The 20,763-nt window shown below is 47.1% G+C and overlaps 2 protein-coding genes across 4 annotated transcripts; one reads left to right on the forward strand and one right to left on the reverse strand.

Annotated features, from left to right (window-relative positions):
- Positions 1-328: 328 nt before the first annotated feature.
- LOC142886381 (zinc finger MYM-type protein 4-like) lies at positions 329-17,359 on the reverse strand. 3 transcript variants are annotated; one of them, XM_076023492.1, is made up of 29 exons: positions 16,988-17,359; positions 15,540-16,146; positions 15,394-15,449; positions 15,131-15,292; positions 14,895-14,958; positions 14,592-14,788; positions 14,319-14,440; positions 14,010-14,229; positions 13,688-13,903; positions 13,443-13,593; positions 13,248-13,363; positions 12,225-12,524; positions 11,976-12,126; positions 11,238-11,413; positions 10,991-11,141; positions 10,703-10,816; positions 9,945-9,988; positions 9,498-9,636; positions 5,242-5,369; positions 5,056-5,161; positions 4,339-4,575; positions 4,183-4,259; positions 3,736-3,865; positions 3,499-3,641; positions 3,286-3,400; positions 2,579-2,842; positions 2,364-2,487; positions 2,209-2,277; positions 329-1,740 (listed from the first exon to the last, which is right to left on the reverse strand). In XM_076023492.1, the coding sequence occupies exons 1-29, from the start codon at positions 17,024-17,026 to the stop codon at positions 1,590-1,592; spliced, it is 4,569 nt and encodes a 1,522-aa protein (XP_075879607.1). In that variant the 5' UTR covers positions 17,027-17,359; the 3' UTR covers positions 329-1,589. The 3 variants fall into 3 exon arrangements, with proteins under 3 accessions (XP_075879607.1, XP_075879605.1, XP_075879608.1); XM_076023490.1 differs by having other exon boundaries at positions 12,225-12,527; XM_076023493.1 differs by having other exon boundaries at positions 12,225-12,527; positions 15,540-16,267.
- A 607-nt stretch (positions 17,360-17,966) lies between these two features.
- On the forward strand, positions 17,967-20,761 carry adprs (ADP-ribosylserine hydrolase). Its single transcript, XM_076023513.1, has 6 exons — positions 17,967-18,467; positions 18,850-18,946; positions 19,060-19,267; positions 19,432-19,619; positions 19,737-19,837; positions 19,978-20,761. The coding sequence occupies exons 1-6, from the start codon at positions 18,287-18,289 to the stop codon at positions 20,364-20,366; spliced, it is 1,164 nt and encodes a 387-aa protein (XP_075879628.1). The 5' UTR covers positions 17,967-18,286; the 3' UTR covers positions 20,367-20,761.
- The last annotated feature ends 2 nt before the right edge of the window (positions 20,762-20,763 follow it).

The raw sequence follows: 20,763 nt of genomic DNA on the forward strand, positions 1-20,763 counted from the left end.
ATTTGTTTTAATCTTGATTAATCGCAGAATCTACATAGTTAACTGTGATTAATCGCAATTTGAATTGCCTGTATAAAATTCTGTTCTTTAGCTTTTCAAGGCAGTTTGAACCCCATATTGTAAAAGATTTCTTACCAGACATCGGACAGAGGGGCCGACTACAGGTCTTACGCCAGGTTCACACCGAGCGCGGAAGCGCCGCGGTCACGAAGGTTGCGCGTGAGTTGCGGCACCCCTTCTCACACTACACTCGCAATTCCCTGTGAACCCCAGCTGAGCAAACTGAAAAGATGTCAAGGGGTAACGGAAATATGACAAAAGAACTGTATAGAGAAAAAATACAGCATTTTAATGATGTTTTTTGACAAACATATTTGGAGCAATGGTTAAAAAAAAAAAGCTTCTTAAAGCTTGAAATTTAGGAAAATGATGACAGTGCCCGAGGAGTTGAAGCCCAGCTTCATGGTTTTGCTTTAACATGTTAATGGTCAGTGAAATAATGTTGGTAAATTGGAAAAAAAATAAAATAAAAAAAATACATATATCTAACACATACGTATTAATTATGCTTTAAGATTTTTCTGAGAACTTGATTTGCAGACTTAACAGATATTAATGTATTTGTGTCCTGACTTTTAAAAGACGAACCACACTGTTGCACTGTCCTACTTACTTTTTAACAGGTCATAGCCGTGTGGTATAAGACAGTTTGTGCCTTTACTTCTTTTAACTTGAGAATAACGGAGAAAAAAAAAAGATCATTTCAAACATTTTTTCTCCAAGTTACTCGGATAGAGCAATAATTCCAGGATGTTTTTCTGTCACAATACATGGATATTGTAATTGTGGAATTCATATCGTGGATAATGAAAGTTAAATATTGCGAGAATGACATAACTTGAGGTAACCAGTAAAACCAAAACCCAGACATTATCTGGGATTGATTGAAAAAGATTTTTTTTTCCTTCAGATATTAAAATTGCCAAGCAGAAGAATATAGGATTACAGCAAGATAATAAGGACAACTAACAATAAAAAGAGGAGAGCCTCAGAAAAACAAGGTTAACTATCAATATTGACTTTACATGAACGGCGTCTTCCCCTTCCAACACCATTGACGGGTATTGCAGTGTGCGAAAGTTCTCGGCACTGTGGGAAGTGCTTCAGTGAGACGCAGTCAGCTCTAGACTACGTGTATTATGCATCTGTGAGAGGTTCCCCGACACTTCCAACTATAAAACCTGCTAGACATGTCACGGTCGGGTTCGGGCGACATGTCACTTGAGGAATCATTTGGGGAACATTTCAATCACTGACCAAATAAAATGAATACCATGTCATAAAACAATCTTTGCAATGTACAGATACAAAAAAAAACAAACAAAAAAAAACGAGTCGAGCCGAAGACGTGAAGCCGGATTTTTAAACAGGCCTCCAGACGTGGCCGGAGTCCGACTTTGAGACAACGCTCTCTCTCTCTCTCTCTCTCTCTCCCTCCCTCTCTCTCTCTCTCACTGAAGTCCTGGAGTGACCAGCGGGGGAGTGAGGCGCCCTCTGAAGAACATGTCGCGAGTGAACAGAGGGCCGCTTCACAGCGAGCCGGTGGCACCACCGGCGCTGGCTGACGACCGGTCCCGGCCTGCTTCCCGCTCGCTGCGAAGCTCCCTGACAGCCAGGATGCGCGTCAGCATGTTCTCTAAGGTGCTGCTCTCCAACGCTTGAGGTGTGTACCAGTGGGAGCTGTCAAGGGAAGAACAACCATCAATCAGTAAAATTGATGGAAGAAAAATCTAATCTAGTTAAAAGTTAGGGACGCCAATCATCGATGAATTCATTAATCGATTAGCTGATTGACCTTATCGATCGATTAACGATTAATTGATAAGTGCCGATTTTTCCTGAGAACCTCAATTTCACAATGAAAAATGTGTAAGGAACAACACGATTTAACCCTTAAATAATATTGAGGGTCCAATGTGACCCATTTTATACATTAGAGAACAGAAAAAACACATTAAACATTTATCCTCTGACTTAAAGTTGACTTCTAATGGGTGACATTTCAACTTTTTTTTGTAAGTGCACCACAAACAAATTGTATTGTTATTATTAGTATTGTTATCATTATTACAACAAGTTTCAAGGGACATGCAATCAACTAAACTGTATTCACTCGTCAACGCACTTTACTACCATGGCAGGACTGACCTGTGCGTGTGCACGTTTGGTTCAGGTTGGAGGTAAAAGACGTCGGCTCTCTCCCTCACCGACTGTGGGCTGCCGGGAAGCAGCAGAGGAAGGATCGTCTCAGTGATGAGTCAGTGGTTTAGATGTGGTCTTGTACGTGTGGGTGCTTGTGTTACCATTTGGAGAGGTAGAACTCGTACAGCCTGACCGGACAGTGCAGGGGCTCGGTGACATTTTCAAGCATCTCCAGGCTGTCCTGCTCTGCCGCCTGCCTTCTCCTCAGCCGCTCTGAAAACAAAGCTAACGACACACCCCTTTATTCATTCACACCTCACAATACGACGCTGCGCGGTCAAGAATGCTTTGACCGCGTCCTCAAATGAACAGTTACCCTTCTCGCCACTGGGCGGCGCTGCGCCGGCACCGGTCCGTCTGTGGTGGCGGAGGTAGTGGATCTTTCCGGCCCGGCTGCAGGCTCGAGAGCATCGGGTGAAGTTGGCGAAGGAGACGCTGCGGTGCTGCGCCGGCGTGGTGAAGCCGAAGTGTTTGGTGCAGAAGAAGAGCAGCGTGTTGAGCAACACCATGGGGGAGTAGGCGCCCAGCTGCTTGCACTCCCACAGGTGGGACTCCAGGATGCGGGAGGACGCGGCGCCACCTTGAGGTTGAAGGAAGAGGCACAGCGGAGATGGAACGAAATGGCAAATCCTTTTCACGAGACTTTCTTCGCGTCTCATCTAAGACCTATTTGAAGGGCGGTGGAAAGCGGACCTCTGTAAACTATTCATAACCTTTATTTAAACCAGGTCGATTCCTTTGAGACCGAGAGCCTCTTTTTCAAGGGAGACCTGGCCAAGACAGGCAGCAGCAAATACAAAAAAATGTAATAAATTAAATGTTCTCAGCCAGTCCTCATAGAAATTAACCCTGGTAGATTCCAGTTAATTAATATGAACATGGGTGATATATATATATATTTTTTAACCAAATGGATTACACGATCCAGATGAACCAGTCTGTTTTTTTTTTTATCAGAGGACCTGACAATGTACCTAACGGTAACGTATATAATATGTAATAGTGAGAAATGAAAGGCCGTACCGCTGGGCAGGAGATGGGGTTTCCAGTGTCGGAGCATGGCGCTGATCTTTGACGAGAACTGACTGTACAGCTCGTCGGTGAAGACGTTCTCAATGCGGCCTTTGGCGAACAGGTGCTGTTGCCGAGAGAGGGAGAGATTTTGCTCGCACCAGAAAGCCACCAAACAAGGGATTGGTAATCCCGCGCCGTGGCTAGCGCGCCTGCCTGCGTTACCTGCTGTATCCCCAGACACAGGTAGAAGACGCTGTCGGCGCCGTAGCTCTCGCCGTTGGGTCGCCGCACCTCCTGGACGAAGCGGGACAGAGCGACGCCGAGCTCGGCCGAGTCGCACAGGAGGACGTCTTCTTTGATGGCGACTGGTCGGAGGGGAGCGAGACAGCGCGTTAGCAGGGCAGAGGAAGGCGCGACCCAGTGTGCACGCTGGCGAGAGAAAGTCGGGCCGAGGCTCACCGTCTGTCGGGCCCTTGCTCCGCTCCAGGACCCAGCTCCTCCAGGCCTGGACCCCGTACAGAGGGTTGACTTTGGCTGCGTCGGGAACTGCCTCGGCACTACGGTCCGGTGCGCAGGTTCGCCTGCGGCTCTGGATGGACACAAATGCATTGGATTCTGAGGGGTCGGGATAATGGAAGAATAAGCTGTTTGACTCGGCAGAGAAGATTTGTGACATTGTTCACGGGCCAAATACTTGGCTCTGACGCTAACCCCACAAACACATCTTCCTTACAAGTGTGGCTCCATTTAAAAGGGGGAATAAACACGCTTTCCAACAATACTAGATTTATTTCCAAGAAGCATCGTTCCAACAAAGAAATCATCTACCAAACACAAATTTCCTTACTTTTTTGTTCTATGTTTAAAATCTGCCTAGGTTTGAGAAGAGCATTAACGCCATCATACCCGTTTCCTGCCAGAGTAACCTTCTCTGGGCCTCTTCACTCCTCGCTGAGGAGCAGGAGGCTTCTGCTCCAACAATTCTGCAACAAACAGACACCAGAGACACCAGAGTGAGGTGTGAGATCTTCAGCTCGTGGCTTCACAGCATCCTTGCCTCACCAGGTGGGAAGTCAGTCTCCAGGTCCATCATCGGGGAGGAAGGAGTCGGACGCTCGGTGCTGCTGGTGGGCCGGTCAGTCGGGCCCGCGCTCTCCTCCGGCTTGGTACCAACAGCGGCCTGTTCTTCGCTCTCCCCGGCTCCTGCCAGTGTCCTGTCCTGAGCCGCCGGGTCAGCGCCGGCCAGGTCAGCGACCTCTGCTGCTGACTTCACGCCTCCCGAGTCAGAGCTGCGCTCGTCTGTCACCGCCGTTCAGAGAGGAAGCGCCGATAACATTCAGCCACGGTTATAAAAACATGGAAAAGCTGAAGAGATCACTTTATTTTAATGTACAGCAAAATCCGGTGGACTGAAAAGCGCAACATTTAATACACTTTTAACTTAGTTCCTTACGCTCGACTGTAGCACTTTGTTATATTTTGTACATTTAAATGTATTTCCTATGTATTTAAGACATGTTTATTCTTTTGCAAATTATGAAAGGTGCTTTACAATTAAAATTTGTTTTGATTTGATTAAATGGTTTCCTTTTCTTTTACACACTTTGAGTTTTTTTGTTTTCTGCATTCAAGCGATCACAACTACCTTTTACACCAAAGAATATTTTGTACTGAAACTGTAATTACACAATAATTACAAAGTAATTATCTTTTCTTTCTCTTCTTTCTCAAATATTCCGTAATACCATTTACTTTGTGACGTCAACACTTTCTCCTCACCTGCAGCGGAAACAGACGCGTCTCTCTGCTTGTCCTGAGGCTCCCACTGCACGGCCGCGTCGCGAACGCTCTTCTCCTGCGCCGGAACCACTAAGGGGACAGGAAGCTGCCAAGACGGAGGAGAAAGTTCTGCTGAGAAGAGTCACCGCCGCGGAGAGGCGAGATTGGAACTCGGATGAAACATACGGGCAGGGGCAGCGTCAGTGGGACGGGCGTGTGCTGGGAGTACATGTTCAGAGGCACTGGGATGTAGACCGGTACTGGAACTGGAACCATGACCACCTTCACTCTCTCCCGCTCCCCGGAAGACGCAGCTGGATGAGGGCACAGAGAGACGGTTCATTAGGCCATTGAGAGTGAAAGTGAGAAAGATCGAAACATGTTGCTTTATTTACACAATATATTTGATCTAAAAATACAGAGCATAAGAATAAGTATGTTTTTGCAATACTTCGGTTCTCTACATTATCGCCAGTAAATCAGTTTGTGGTCCAGAACAGAAGCGTGATGCGCTCCATCTAGGAAGGAAGATTACATTTAAGGCAGCTTTCTGTCTTAAGTTCTCCCTCCTGTTCCTCCCAATATATCCATGGTCAACGGATGTACAGATGTTAATGATACTTTCAGTATGCATCTATAGGTTGGCATGACTAAAATTGAAGAATTGCAGCAAATACAAGGATTTAAGTTCTGTTTCCCCCCCCCCCCCCATCAAGATTTGCTGAACTTTTAATTTCTGTAAATTCGAGTTTAGCGCTGCATAAGCTTTCATTGAATATCTCTGCATCAGTAAGTAGGAAATTCTCTGGTAGTATACGTCTTCCCTTATTGATGCATTTTTTTTTCTTAAGACCTTTAAAAAAATAAACAAACAACACACAAGTTTAGAATTTATAAATTGACGGTCAGCCCAGAAACAACTTGGGTGGGTTTGCTTCACCTTCAGTAACTACTTTTCACACTACACCACAGGTTGTTCTGAATTAAAAGTAACAGAATAAAAACGATTTTTTTTTTTCTTTCAAAAATTAAGTTTATTTATTGTGTTGCATTTAACAAAATGTAAAACATGTTCAGGTGACCCCGTTTAACACAACAGAAATAAGTGAGACTGCTTGGTTGCATCATCTAATTCATGTCTGGAACAATAAAAAAAAGTGACATTTAAAAAAAAAAAAAAAAAAAAAAAAAAAAATGTATCGTAGAGTTCACAGTGCGAGAACAAAAAGCAGAGAGAACACGCTAAAAAGAGAAAGGTCAGACAACGAACCTTGTTCTGGCAAGAGGAAAGAAAGTCGACATCAGCAGTGTCATACAGGTGGGGGGGGGGGGGGGAGTTCACATAAAACTTTTGCAAGAAATGCAGAATATAAAAAAGAAAGTCAAGTAACAGCAGAATTCTGGTCCTTGTCAATTCATGTTCATCCAGTCCGAAAGCTGTGACTCAAACGACCCTGTGAGGAGCATCACCTGACCGCTCCATTCATTGCCTACAGAGTTCATTCACACCGGCGTGGTTTCCTTTATCCTTTCCCCGCTGACAGAGGAGAGGACGTCTTGTCAGCGGAAGGAGGGCGCATTCAAATACAGGCCTCGCACTCGGGGCGTCTCCCTCAAGGTAAACCCACGTGTAAGCAGCGCAGCACCATGAATTCTCTTTAGCATATTCTAGTGTGCGTTGACCCTGGCGAGCAATTGGCTGAAGCTCTGGACCGCACCGGAGCAGCGACTTTGCCCTTCCGTCGGGCCTCCGGTGGCCTGTGTGACGGGTAGGCACAATAACAGCGCGAGCGTATAGAAAAAGGAATGCATGTGTCCTGACGAGTAGCGGAACGGTTGCGAGTCGAGATAAACACCATTTTTGCATAGCGCGGGATCTTTCTCGAGATGGAATGCGGGGAACTCCAAAACCCTGAAGCAGATGACGACAGGTCTGCTTTACTGTCAATCACAAGGTTATCAGTTCCGGCAAAGAAGCCCCTGTGTCCCTGGAAACACACACACTTCCACGTGAACACTGTGCTGCGATGCTTTCTTTACGCACGGAAACACGGTACCAGTGACAGTCTAATGCATGGTGGTGGTGGTGGTGGTGGTGGTGGTGAACTGAGGCGGAGGAGCCTGTTTCCCCATGGTGCAGCTGGAGGAGGAGGAGGAGGAGGAGGAGGAGGAGGAAGAGGAGGAGGAGGCGTCTTCACAGCTCAGGAGACTGCGGAGAGAAAAACACGAGTGACACACTTGACCCTTTCAAGAATATATATATATATATATATATATATACATACACAGTATATGTGTCGGTATATATACACACACACGCACACATATACAGTATATATACATATATCTATACAAATATATATGGAAACACACACACACACACACACACACACACACACACACACACACACACACACACACACACACACACACACACACACACACACACACAAAATATGACTGATTGATATTATGGATGTTAACAATTAATTGATTATTGATTCATTGTCGATTATGAAATTTAATCTATTAAATTAATTAGTCGCAATTAATTTAATTTTTGGAGTGGTGCATACCTGTATACCTAGAGCAAGTTTTTTTTTTTTTTTTTTTTTGAAATGTGACCCGTTAGAAGTCAACTGAAAGCCAGAGGATAAATCTGTGTTAGCTGCAATCTCAACAAACAGCTACAATGCTGCACTGTCTGATGGAGGAGTCGGTACGTCCAACAGCACAAAATAAAGTGATGTTTTTATAGCATCAGGCTAACCATTGGTTCGCCATCCAACCATGGCGTCGGATGTTCAAATAAGTGAAAAGCCTTCGGTGAAAACAGAATATTTTATGTGAAATCTGTCGCCATTTCTGCTGACTTCCCGGGGTCTGCGAAGGATAGTAGCGGTGCAACCTCCGAAGAGGCTAAAAGTGGGGCTCATTTGAAGGGCGCATTTGGAGCATCCTTCGAATTTTAGTGAATGGAGAGGAGCCTTTGCGCAGCGCAATTACGCAACTGGCTTTCAAATGCAGCCTTTGAAGGATGCAGACCCTGAATTGAGACACAGCCCATCGCCCTCTATTTGTCTGCATTATAGGACCAAGGAGGCCGATCAACATGGCAAAACACCAGCTGGACGGAGAGTCAGGCCTACTAAAACACGTTTCTTTGCTTTGAAACCTCAATTCAAATGTAGATTTGAATTGAAGCGTGTTGATTACGATTATCGTCTCCAACCAAGTCAAATTCACAAATCACATTTTCGCCCTTTTCGCCGCTTGGCAACGAGACGGCGGCCCACCGACTGAGGCGGAGCGGCAAGAGAAACATTCCAACTAGAAACCCCCCCCAGTTTAAAGTGGATTCAGGGAGGAGGCCCACCTTGTGTTTCCAGGTCGCTAGCTGTTCTGTAGATCAGCTGGGTGTGGTAGAGTTCGAAACAGGGCACGGCACAGAGGCTCGGCTCGCCGGCACAAGTCTTACAGTAAAACGCCGTGCGCCTCCTCGGACTCTCGCTCTTCTGCTCCTCCTCCTTCTCCTTCTCCTTCTCCCCCGGCTGGGTGCCCACCGCATCCTCCCCTTCCTTCTCCGACTCCTCCCTCTCCGTTCTTCGCCTCTTGGTCTCCTTCTCGTCTTCCTCCGGCCGCTTCCTCCTCGGCTGCGAGCACACCTTGCAGTCGGCGTCGGACTCCCTCTTGCCCAGGAAGTGGCGGCCGGTTAGGCGTGCGGGGACGCCATCGTGCTGCCGAGAGTCCCCGTGAGATTTTGGCGACGGCACCGGGGACGTGGACGCGTCACACGTGGGCGGGCCAGGGTTCGGGGAGCTCTCTAGCAGAGCCGGTGAGCTTACTGACAAAGCTGGTTGTGAACAACGAATAACTGATGAGTTCCAAAGAGGAAATTAGCAAGTGTGTAAAAGAAGAATGATAGTTTGCGTGTGTGTGTGTGTGTGTGTGTGTGTGTGTGTTATTTTTTTGTGAAGTTGTGAAGCAGAACGGCTACTTCCATTGCTGCTGCATTAGCTCGTATGGTTTGCGGTGATGCTACGCTACAAGTTAGAGACTCACGAGCATCATTTTAAGGATGGAAACATTTTTAGAACTGTTCCTTCATGATATTTTACACAGCAAATCAGTGCCCATCTATAAGAAAACCTCATATATGTCCCTCAAAAAAGCAACATTAATGTTTCTAATTTGCTTGAGATATTTTTTTATTGTGAAATGAAATATGAAAGTCTGCTATTAACCCAGCTCAGAGCTGTTTGATCAGTTAAAAAAAAGACAAGAGTTGTCGGAGGGTTTTTTCCCACACCACTGAAGGAATGAAGACAGCAGCGGAATCAGGCACCAAAGCTTGTGGATGGTCGAAGCCACTTCCAGTGAGTGCACCTCCACTTTACTGTCTGAATGACGCTGAACCCTCCCGGCAGCCGCTCTGTAGTTACCTGCTGACTCTGCCGACGACTCCGGCAGCTTGCAGGAGGTCTCCTGGTCCATGGTGAACGGCCGACACAGGACCGACTTGTTCTTCATCTGACGCCGCCGGGACGAGGGCACGCGCATGGCGTCCGTCTGAGTGCTGGCCTGTGCGCACGCATTCACATTGAGCAGGAAATAGTTACTAGCAGTATTCAGTTTTTATTCGTGTTTAACATTTTTGATTCTTTGTGCACGAAATTGTGATTATATTCAATGATTGTTATAAGGTGGAGGCTCCACACTGTGCTTTGTGCCTCTCCCTGCACCGTTACATTATTATTTGTTGCATTTATGTCTACTTTCTTTTTCTAATCGTGCAAAATTAAAAAGACAACCTGCACTGGTCCTGTTACTGAATTAGAAGAACAAACATTGACTTGTGGTCATCGAGACTACAGACACAGAGTACATACGTGATCTAGGTTCTTGCTCTCGACATTGGAGGTTGGAAGTGAACCTGCAATCAAGAAAAGCAGAGTCATTGTCCCCGCCGAGAAAGACGACGTTGCTCCGTTTCACTCCATCGGCAGAGGTCACAGGAGGAGGCTGCGCGCAGACTGGCCAGGCCAGAGGCGGGGGAAATGGCTGTGGGCATATATAGTTTTGTGGTCCGTTTGTGTATATGTGTATTTATATGGATATCTGCGTAGTATAGGCATATACATTATACTATATCATGTTATATTATGTAATATTGTGTTATATTATATTCCTATTTATAAGGATATGTATGTAGTACGTGTATAGAGTTCAGATTTCAGATTTTTGGCGCCACGCGTTGCCTCGATGTAGGAGCGATACATCGATACTTTGTATCATATCGTATCGTTTTTAATATTCAGTATTGAAAAAAATATCAATTTATCAACATTTTCGACAACACTAATAAGAGTGTATATATGTTATATATTTATATGGGTGCTTATATATTGTATATTTAGATGGATATCTGTGTAGCAATATATGGCTACAAACTAAAGAATAGGTACAAAGGAGAAGGAAATTAAAAAAAGTTTTTCTCCTTCTTCCTACTCTCCTGTGTGCAGTGTTTTATGTTTTTGCTTTTTCTTCATTTTTGTTATTTGCATTATTATTTGTCGTTTCTTTTGTATGAGCAAATAGTAGTACATATTTTCTTTTATACTAGTTCCAAACAAATTCATTCATTCACCAGTGAGAGCAGCGTCTGTGGACGCAGTGGGCTGAGCGGCGGAGCCGTTGGCCAGCGACACCACGTCGGCGATGACGGGATTCATCTTTGAGGAGTGGTTGGGCTGAGTCGGACCTGACGGAGAGAGAGAGAGAGAGAGAGAGAGAGACAATGGGTCAGAGGTGAAGGACAGACTTCTGCGCTGGTTAGTTATGAGACAAGTAGAGCCACTGTCTCTGGAAGCAGACTCTGCCGCGTGCTATTTGAAGCAGCGTGAAGGCAACACTGTGAGTGAGTGAGTTTGTGTACCATTGCTGCTGCTGCTGCTTTGGCTCTTCTCAAAGTGTACGAAGCAGTAGTGCAGCACGCACTGCATGTTGCAGAAGTTGCGCACTGAGCCCAAACACTGCAGCTTCTCCGTCATGTAGCCCTGCTTCCTGCAGCAGTCACACCGTGCCATCTGAGGAGGACAGTGAGCACGTCATCATCATCATCATCATCATCATCATCATCATCATCAAAATTCTCCAGACATGACGTACACGTGTGTTCTTACCCCATAGTAGAGCACGGTGAACTGCGACATGCAGTAGGCTTTGCAGAACTCTTCCAACCTGCCTCCATAGTGGCTGTGCAGCATCTTGAGGCTGAGCCCCGAGCAGTAGGTGCAGGGACGCCACAGCAGGTCTTTGTTCGAGGACAACTGCTCCCGTTTGAAGAGGAGCTTGCAGTCTGGGTATATATATATAATATGAAAGTTTTACAGTTTCTTTCTCATACGAACCAAAACCTGGCAAAATATTATTTCTTGTGTAAAAAATCGATTATCGATTAATTGTCGATTAAGAATTTAATCGATTAAATCAAATTAGTCGCAATTAATTGAACATTTTTTACACGGGTAGTTAATATCATTATAACAGTGTAGTGGCGGGAAAGAGCAATTCACCTGTAGATACTGTGATGGCCATAATATACCTAGAACAAGTTACTTTTAAACAACTATCTTTTAAACAATGACTTTTCCTTTTTTGAAGAAGAAGAAGAAAAAAATAAATAAATTTGAAATGTGACCCATTAGAGGTCAACTTAAAGTCAGAGGATAAATGTTTAGGGTGTTTTTACTGTTCTCTAATGTACAAATGGGTCAACTAACGATTGATACATTAATCGGTAATTTGCATTACTAACTCCCTAACTAACCCTTTCATATATGCCTACAGTTCTCACTAATCTTTATTTTTTTTTTTAAAAAACAAACAAACAAACGCACAATTACTGCTTATGAACTCACTCTCACTGCAGAAGTGCACATCCTGCTGGTTGTAGGTGATGGTGAGAAAAAGCACTTTCTCTTGTTTGCAGCTCTCACATACAGCCGAGACGTTCTTCTGGGTTTTGAACTGCTCACAGCACACCCTGCCGCAAAACATAGAGATACGACCCTGCGGGCGCACGGCGCCGTCAGAGCGGGTTACTGATCGGAGCTGGAGGGAGGAGACGTGTGGAAAAACGGCGAGGGGCGGCGGCGTCAGCGCCTCACCTGGTGGCAGAGCAGCAGCGGCTTGGAGATGAACTGCCTGATGCACTGATGGCAGGTGAGCCTGGACGGGTCCACGGACCCGCCCTCCTTCAGGAGATGACCAGCAGGCGCTCTGGCTTTGGACTGCTCCTGATTCCCCAGTGGGGGAACTGCGGTATGGCTGGGGTGGTGGCTCTGATGGGGGACTGAGGACGGGGAGTCGTGGGGGACGGCGGGAACCGAGCCGGATCCGGCAGAGCGCCCTGCTCTCTTGAGAGTCGAGGTTCCGTTGGTCAGTTCGGACTCAGGGCTGCCGTCAGACTTCTAGGCAGAGGACGGGGACATTGTTCATATTGTTTTAGGGATGCAAATTATCGAGTAATTCATTAATCGTTAGTCGATCGACCTTATTGATTGATTAACGATTGATTGATCAGCTGCGATTTTTCCTGAGAACCTAAATTTCACAATGAAAATTGTGTGAGGAACACATTATTTATGATCTGCACAAGTTGCGTTAGGATTATGTTGTGCATGGCTCTTTTATTGTATCTTTTATATCTTTTTTTACCTATTGTCTTGCTTTTATATGGACCGTTTGTGTCTGTAATAAAGTTTATTACAATTATTATTATCATTTAACCTTTCAATAATGTTGAGGGTCCAATGTGACCCATTTGTACACTAGAGAACAGTAAAAACACCCTAAACATTTATCCTCTGACTTTAAGCTGACTTCTAATGGGTCACATTTCCAGTTGTTTAAAAGTAACTCGTTATAGGTATATTACGACCATCACAGTATCTACAGATGAATTGCTCTTTCCTGCCACTACACTGTTGTCATGATATTAACTAGCTGTGTAAATAATGATCAATTAATTGCGACTAATTTGATTTAATCGATTAAATTCTTAATCGACAATTAATCGATAATCGATTAATTGTTAACATCCCTAGTTTGTTTCTAATTCATTGGCCCAGAAATAAACTCAAGCAGCGCACTTCACAATAAAACACCACCAGAATGAAATGTCTCTGTACCCTGAATGTGGTCACGCAGACAAGGGAGCAGAAGTTACGGATGGTGCCGTCCACCATGGCCAGATGGAACTGAGGAACTGCCAGCGCTTTGCACTGGGAGCAGGGGAACGCAGCTCCTGAGAGGGGAGTTTAGGGTAAGTTTGACACTCTGAGAAGAGCGGAGACATTTGTTGCCGCGGCACACCAGCGCCTCACCGCTGAGAGCGTGTTTCGACGGCCGACTCTGTTCCACGCAGGCAGTCGAGCAATAGAGTTGTATTTTGCCCTTCTGGTCCCGCTCCATGACGGTGGAGGAGGCCGCGGCCATCTTGTGACAGCTCGGACACTCGGCCACCTTTCTGCTCGTCTGGACACAAAGCACACGCGACACGCTCAGGAGGTTTGCCGCCGGCGGGATTTCGCGGCGCGAGTGAAACATCGGCGGGGTGTGGGCGGCCGACCTGTTTGTAGGTGCTGATGCACGTCGGGCTGCAAAAGTTGAGCTGGGATCGATCGAGCGTGAGGGTCTGACAGGAGCCAGAGTTGCTGTTGCAATAGAGGCCGCAGCCTTCGCAGCAGTTCATGGCGAGCTGCCACTTGTTCCGCCACGTTATGAAACACGCGTTGCTGCAGAGTTTGTGCAGGCGACCCTGATGGGTGACCTCGTGCTCAATAGGCTTTCAGGGGGCGGGGGGGAACAAACCAAAAACACATTAGATGAGTGGAAAGATTGTAAACAGCTGACTCGTGCCGTGTGGCCACCCGCCCTGTCCCGTCTCTCACCCGATTCACGATCTTGCAGACGCTGCAGACCTGCGAGTCGACCGCTCGCTCCGCCGGCTTCTCGGGCTTCCTCTCCACCGGCTTCTCGGGCAACTTACTGGCGTTACCGGGTTGTTTGGTCTTGTGTCTGAAGATGGATAGGCAGAACTGTCCGCAGAAGTGTGTGTAGCTGTTGTTGCCTATTGGAATGGTGATCATGTCCCGGGGCTGAGTGATATCCCTGTGAGGAAACACAATCCTCATTAGAATTTCGAAGTCAGATTCCATTAGGATGGTTAGGATGGTTACCTGCGGCTGTGTGTGTCGTACCTGTTACACTGGAAGCAGTTGCGGTTCTTGGTGATGGGCAGATATCCGGTCAAACAGACAGTGGAGCAGAAGAGCTGCGATGACCCTTTCCTCTGGAACGCTGTCTGGCCTTTCAGCAGGATCTAAAGTTAATACATATAAAAAAAATAAAAAAAACCCTGATGACGGACATATGAAGCGGAGTCATCTGGACATTATTAGCGCGAAGCAAGCCACACGGGGGTGAGGGGTCGGGGGGGTGGGGGGGGGCGCAGCTGGAGACAACGTGGGTACCTTGGAGCAGCCGCTGCAGCGAACACTACCAGGGATGGGGGGCGGAGGTGGGCGTTGGGGCACCGGCGCCAGCGCTGTGAGTGAACTCTGGACCGGACCCGAGGGTCTGACAGGGAGGGGGGCCATGGCTTGCAGGACTGTACCTTGGCTCGGGATGAATATGGTGGCAGGCGCCTGGGTCGGGAGTGCTGCTGGCACTGCGGCGGACAGGAGGAGAGAGAGGGGGGCTGGTTGAGAGGCGGTTCCCAAGCCGACATGTCAGAGCTGAAATCCCGCGCAAACGCGTGTGAAAAGCGAACTCACTGGCCGGGGGTGCGAAGGCGTTCCCTCCGCCCACGGAATACACGGAGCTGATCCTCAGCTCTTCCTGAAATGCGGCGTGAAAGATCAGTTCACTGAAATCGATATGCAGATTAGACTGAAGAACACACACACACACACACACACACACACACACACACACACACACACACACACACACACACACACACACACACACACACACACACACACACACACACACACACACACACACGTACATCCTGCTGTTCCAGCTCCTCTTTGATCTGTCTCGCAGAGCTCTGCGGCAGCAAAGCAGCGTTGTAGCCCTCGTCGATGGGCTCATCTTTGATTGTGATGGGGGCAGGCGGAGCAGGCGTGGCCTCGGCGCTGCACTCTTCCACCGGAGCCAACTCTGACCTCTGAAACATTAATACATGTTTTGTTTTGTTTTGGTTTTTTTAGCATTATCTGTTGGTTAAAATGATTTTGATGGTGGTGAGTCGACGATGAGTTCCGTTACCCTTCCGTCCTCACTGCCGTCAGTTTCCTCTGCCTGCTCCAGGGCACCTGCTGCATCTAACAAAGAAGTGGAGGAGGAATTGCTGAGTTGAAAACAATTACACTTAGACAAGAGTTTACACGCAAGCGTCATATATATTTTCAAACCTTGTCTGCTGTCCGGCGTGAGCTCCTGTGACGAGTGCGAGGTGCTGGACTCGGTGCTGCCTTCTCTCTCTTGCGTCATTTCCTCCTCTTCCTCCTCGTCCTCGTCCTTGTCCCTGTCCCTCCTGGTCCGACGGCCGACGGGTTTCCCCCGAGGTGAGTTGCCCCCTACGCCTGACTTTGCTCTCTTCCCACCCATCGGATTACCCTCCGTGCTGCCCACGGGCAGGGGGAAGTCCCAGTCTTCATCGTCCTCCATGCCGTCCACCGCGTCGTCAAACGCCGCCGCGCCACACCTCCCCGGTCCTGCTCTTTTCCTGAGCCCCATTGTAAACGAGGGTTTCCGTTCGGACGAGGTGGAGGATACACGAGGGGGCGACGATGCGACCAAATCTTTGTCCATCTTTCCCTCCGGTCTGCTGCCTTTCCTATTTTCTTCTTCGTCCTTGTCCATTGTCATGTGTTCTTCTTGCGGTGGATTTTTATCCGCTTCTTTGGCATCATCCTCGGGACCCCTACTCTTGGAGGAAGTGCCAGAGCCCGTAGAGGAATCGGCAAAGTCACCGAGCCCCATCACTTCATCAAATACTCTGGACAGATGCTCATCATGCTGCAGGAAAGAAGAGGGATTGATGCACTAAAATCCCAATCCTTACTGAATCACAGACCACCTTAACAGTAAAAGATAACAATAGTCCAGATCATCAAGGTGAGCTCCCTTGATGGTGTTTCTGGTAAAATGAAAAACAAAGTTGTGTTCACTGTCGAAATATTCATTCACAGTTAAGTCAGAGCTTCTTGTTATGGATCAAATACTCAAATTATTGTTTAAGGCAAATGCAGGTGTATGGAGAGGATGTTCATCTGCTGTACATTCAGGCTACAGGCAAAGGGACTCCATTAACAAACACCCCGCTATCAATAATCACATTATGTTCACTGTTGATACAGTATATTCTCAACCAATCAAAAACTTCAACCGATTCGAACGTTGTCTTTAATGAAGCGTTTAAAAGACTGGGGGCGCAAAGGCTTAAGGATAGTTTTAGAAATTCACTTTACTTCTTAGTGGCAGCAGCACCTCTTTGTGCAAACAGCAAATGAACTACCAACACCAGATTGATGGAGGGGGGTATCCGGACATATTTATGCGTTTAAACAGAAGCGCCCATGTTGTGTCGAACGCGCTGGCTTCTTGGTTAGCTTTGAAAACCTTTACAAGCCAGACATGGTCAGTGTCAGGCGTATTGACACGCATCGGTGCCAGACAGCAAAAGCTGGGGCTAGCTAGCTATCTAGCTAGCTGGCGGGCTAACGTTAGCTTAAAGCAGCCCGCAGAACAGGACGAGAAACATCCCGCTGGAACCTATCGCATCGTGTGGCTGCACAAAAGGTGTCCGCTGACACCCGGCTACCGCTGTGGTGATATGCGGCGTGTGTGCGGTCCTTACCTTCAATCGTTTTTGCCGTAATTCCTCCGAATCCGCCATGTTTTAATTTTGCAGAAGAAGAAGCCGCGCTGCTCGCTCCAACCTCCCAACACCCACCCACCCACTTCCCAGGGTGAGAGGTCAGGTTACGGATGCCAGTGGCTTCATCACACACAGGCTCGTCTCGTCTGGCCCCGGTTCGGAGATGTTCCAGACAAACAAATGTCCGCAGAAGCAACTGCAGGTTGACAGAGTACAGGAAAACTAACACGATGTGTGCCACGGCTGACAAAAACAAACAAGTTGTGTATAGCAGAGACATGCTTGCACGATGAGCTGGGGCCTTCCATGGGCAAACGGTAGAAGCGGGTCAGTGCGAGTGTCGAGTGACTGGAAGATTGGAATACTGAATACTGAAAGGTAAGATTTTTTTCTCTCTCTCTCCCCCCCTCAAAAGTATTTGAGCCAAAGAACCGAAAAGTTAAACGAGGCAGACACAGTAGACAACCATCACGCACAGTCCCAGGTTCGAGAGTCGAGGCTGTAACACTGTAACTAGAATGTTACATTAAAACTTGACAGCAGTTTCAAAGAAGACTGGATAGAGGATTGGGTACGATTTAATTTGATTAGATCATATTAGGTTAAAAAAAAAAAAAAAATCTGAACTGCAAAACATCAAGTTGACGTACACAATTTTTTTTATTTTTACATATAGGTCAATTGTGCCATAAACATCAATTTTACAACTCGTGGTTTAATCAATTGTAAAGGATGAATATGGTAAAGTCAGGGGAAATGATGACAGGTATTCTGAAGTGAATGTTTGACTGAGATGTTTGCTCAAACTGGGCAAGATTTACAATGGTGAAGGTTGTATTATTCTATTGAATTATAACTCCGCTCAGCTTTACAAGTGACAGCCATTGTTTGTTTTTGTTTTTCTTTGTTTTTCTCTTTTTTTAAAAAAAAAAAAAAATAAAAATAAAAAAATGTATTGCGCGTTTACTGTGTCAACTACGGCAAATACCTCATCGCACTGTGTAGAAATGCGTTTAGCAAATCACCGCCTCGGACTCTGCTTGGAATTCTATGTCACCCTATTTCTATGTTCAGCAGTGAGCTTTTTCCCACCGGGGTCAAAAGGCATCACTGCGCTTACAGGAAGTAGTGCAGTTGGGGACCAGGTCGACTACTGTTGTTGTTGTCATCGTCTCCAGTGCCCTGTCAAGACCCCGTGTGACAGTCTGGTCACCGGACCAGCGGCCTGTTTCTCCGGTTGTAGGCCCCAGGTTCCCTCCCTCCGGCGGATGAATAGCAATGGCGGCGGCGAGAGCGGCAGCCGCGGGGGGCCCGATGTCTTTGTCCCGGTTTAGGGGCGCGCTGGTCGCCGCCGTGCTGGGAGACTGTGTCGGCGGAGAGTTCGAGGGAACGGAGGAGGTTCCCGTGGATAGGGTTCTGCAGCACCTGAGCAGCCTGAACGACGACTCCAAGGGGAACGGTGGGTGAAAGAGGCGGATTTTGACAGCTGCCCTCGCAGTGAGACGCCAGACTGTGGCGAGCTAGTGACACACACTTTCTTGCTAGCTTTCTTGCTAGCATTTTGGTTTTCGCCGCATCCGTCGCTAATTCACGTCAGTTTGGGGTTCTTATATAATTAATGACTAGTTAGTTACGTTGCAAAATCTGAACATGTGGCCAATTTATTTTATTTGAATATATACATGTATATATTTTAATTATTTAGTGAAAGTTATGTATTGAGGCTAGAGTGCCTGTTAGCGTACAAGAGAATAGAAATGTGTAAGTCCTCAGACTTGTGTGTGTGTGTGTGTGTGTGTGTGTGTGTGTGTGTGTGTGTGTGTGTGTGTGTGTTTTTTCAGGCATCCTTGACTACAGCGACGACACAGCCATGACCCGCTGTGTGGTCGAGTCTCTGCTGACCCGGGCTGGCTTTGACGAGCGGGACATGGCTCGCAAGTACATGGATGCACACTGCAGAATGTCCCTTTTTGGGGGTGCCGGTGTTGTTGCAAAACCTTTATGAAGCACTACAAGACTCACTTGCACGCTGGCCTCTCGCACATCAACAGGTTTGCCAAGGAGTACAGCGCGTCCCCGAGCCGCGGCTATGGCTCCGGAGTGATCCAGGTGTTAAAGAAGCTGGCCTCCCCTCAGCTCAGCGACGTGTACCAGCCAGCCAGGGACCAGTTCAATGGCAGGGGCTCTTTTGGCAATGGGGGAGCCATGAGGGCAGTCCCCTTTGCACTGGCCTTCCCCGATGTGGCGGATGTGAAAAAGGTGAATCACAAAAACATAACAGCAATGACGATTGAACCTGTGCACATTCCCGATTCTGCTCGCTTGTTTTTTTTCTTTCTTTCTTTTTTTTTTTAAAGGGTTGTAGACACAAATTATGAACAGCATCACTTGACTTTTTTCTTTGCTCTTGTTTCTACTCTCAGTTTGCCCGTCTGGGTGCCATGCTGACGCACTCCTGCTCTCTGGGCTACAACGGTGCTGTGCTGCAGGCGTTAGCTGTGCATCTCTCCCTGCAAGGGGCACTAGACCTGCCCCAGCAGTTCATCAGCCGACTGATCAAAGAGATGGAGGAGGTGGAAAGCGACGATGAGGCACGCAATGATGCTAGAATGTGAGTACAACCTGTTTTTGAAAAACAAACAAACAAACAAAAAAAAAACCAACATTTTTATAAAGTGTTAAATTTATATATATATATTTTTAAACACAATTATTTGTTGTTGCCCAGCCTCAAGGAAGCCGAGAAGCCCTATTGCGAGCGCCTTCACAGAATCAAAGACCTGATGCAAAGGAGCAACGTCAGCATAGAAGAAGTCATCTCTGAACTGGGTCAGCATCTGTCTGTTGTAATCTCCAATGTCATGCAAGATTTTTATATTGTCTTTGACAGTTTTCATTTCCACAGTGTTGTAGCTGACTGAGAACAATTTGTTTCCCCATCAGTGAGTTCACTTCCCTTTTTCTTTCAGGTAACGGCATTGCAGCACTCCACTCTGTCCCCACTGCCATCTTCTGCGTCCTGCACTGCCTGCAGCCCCTCGAGTGCCTCCCTGACAACTACGGCGGCCTGGAGAGGACATTAGCGTACAGCCTGGCCCTGGGTGGGGACACAGACACCATAGCTTGCATGGCGGGGGCGATCGCGGGGGCCCACTACGGCATCGAGGCAGCGCCTCAGTCGTGGATATGGTGCAGCGAGGGAGCAGAGGACGCGGACGTGGCCGCAGAGCGACTTCACATGTTGTACCATCGGCCACCACGAGGTGGCGAGAGCGAGAAGGGGGAGAAAAGCAGTCCTGGCGCCTCTGACGGCCAGTCGATGCTGAATGGCAGAGAGAGGAAGACTGGGACTGAGTGATTCACAGACTGCTGTCAGACACACAGGGACTCTCCTCAGCCACCCATTATTAAAGAAATGAAATAAAAAGTCATAATAACTTTGATGTGCATGTACAATGTTGGCTAACTGGCAATCCTTTATCAAGAGCGAGCTCTTCTATCATCATCATCATCATCATTGTGGTGACATTAACTTTTTATTTGGCTTACTTCAAAATGTTTGTCAAATAAAGAGGAAGAAAGCGGGAAATCTATATCTTGGTCATTTGGATCTCAGTCGGTCTGGTTCTGCCTTTGCTGTTTGATTCTCTCACACCCTGTTTCCTTGTGTTGTGCTCTTGTCTCAAAAGTTGCACATGTTCCATTTTGTCCTTTTAGTGGAAACCAATTGTTTAATAAATGTTTTTCACATAATG

Source organism: Nelusetta ayraudi, unplaced genomic scaffold (assembly GCF_046127955.1).
Source record: "Nelusetta ayraudi isolate G7.1 ecotype Tasmania unplaced genomic scaffold, CSIRO-AGI_Nayr_v1 ptg000015l, whole genome shotgun sequence".
NCBI classification, from domain to species: domain Eukaryota; kingdom Metazoa; phylum Chordata; class Actinopteri; order Tetraodontiformes; family Monacanthidae; genus Nelusetta; species Nelusetta ayraudi.

Bases quoted from the DNA above. Each gene is read 5' to 3' on its own strand.
- adprs (XM_076023513.1), top strand. From the start codon at position 18,287: ATGGCGGCGGCGAGAGCGGCAGCCGCGGGGGGCCCGATGTCTTTGTCC. The intron at 18,468-18,849 runs GTGGGTGAAAGA...GTGTTTTTTCAG, and splicing joins CGACGACTCCAAGGGGAACG to GCATCCTTGACTACAGCGAC. The intron at 19,620-19,736 runs GTGAGTACAACC...GTTGTTGCCCAG, and splicing joins GCACGCAATGATGCTAGAAT to CCTCAAGGAAGCCGAGAAGC.
- LOC142886381 (XM_076023490.1), bottom strand. From the start codon at position 17,026: ATGGCGGATTCGGAGGAATTACGGCAAAAACGATTGAAG. The intron at 3,401-3,498 runs GTAACGCAGGCA...TCTCGGCAACAG, and splicing joins TGTGTCTGGGGATACAGCAG to CACCTGTTCGCCAAAGGCCG. The intron at 2,488-2,578 runs GTAACTGTTCAT...GTGTGTCGTTAG, and splicing joins GCCGCCCAGTGGCGAGAAGG to CTTTGTTTTCAGAGCGGCTG.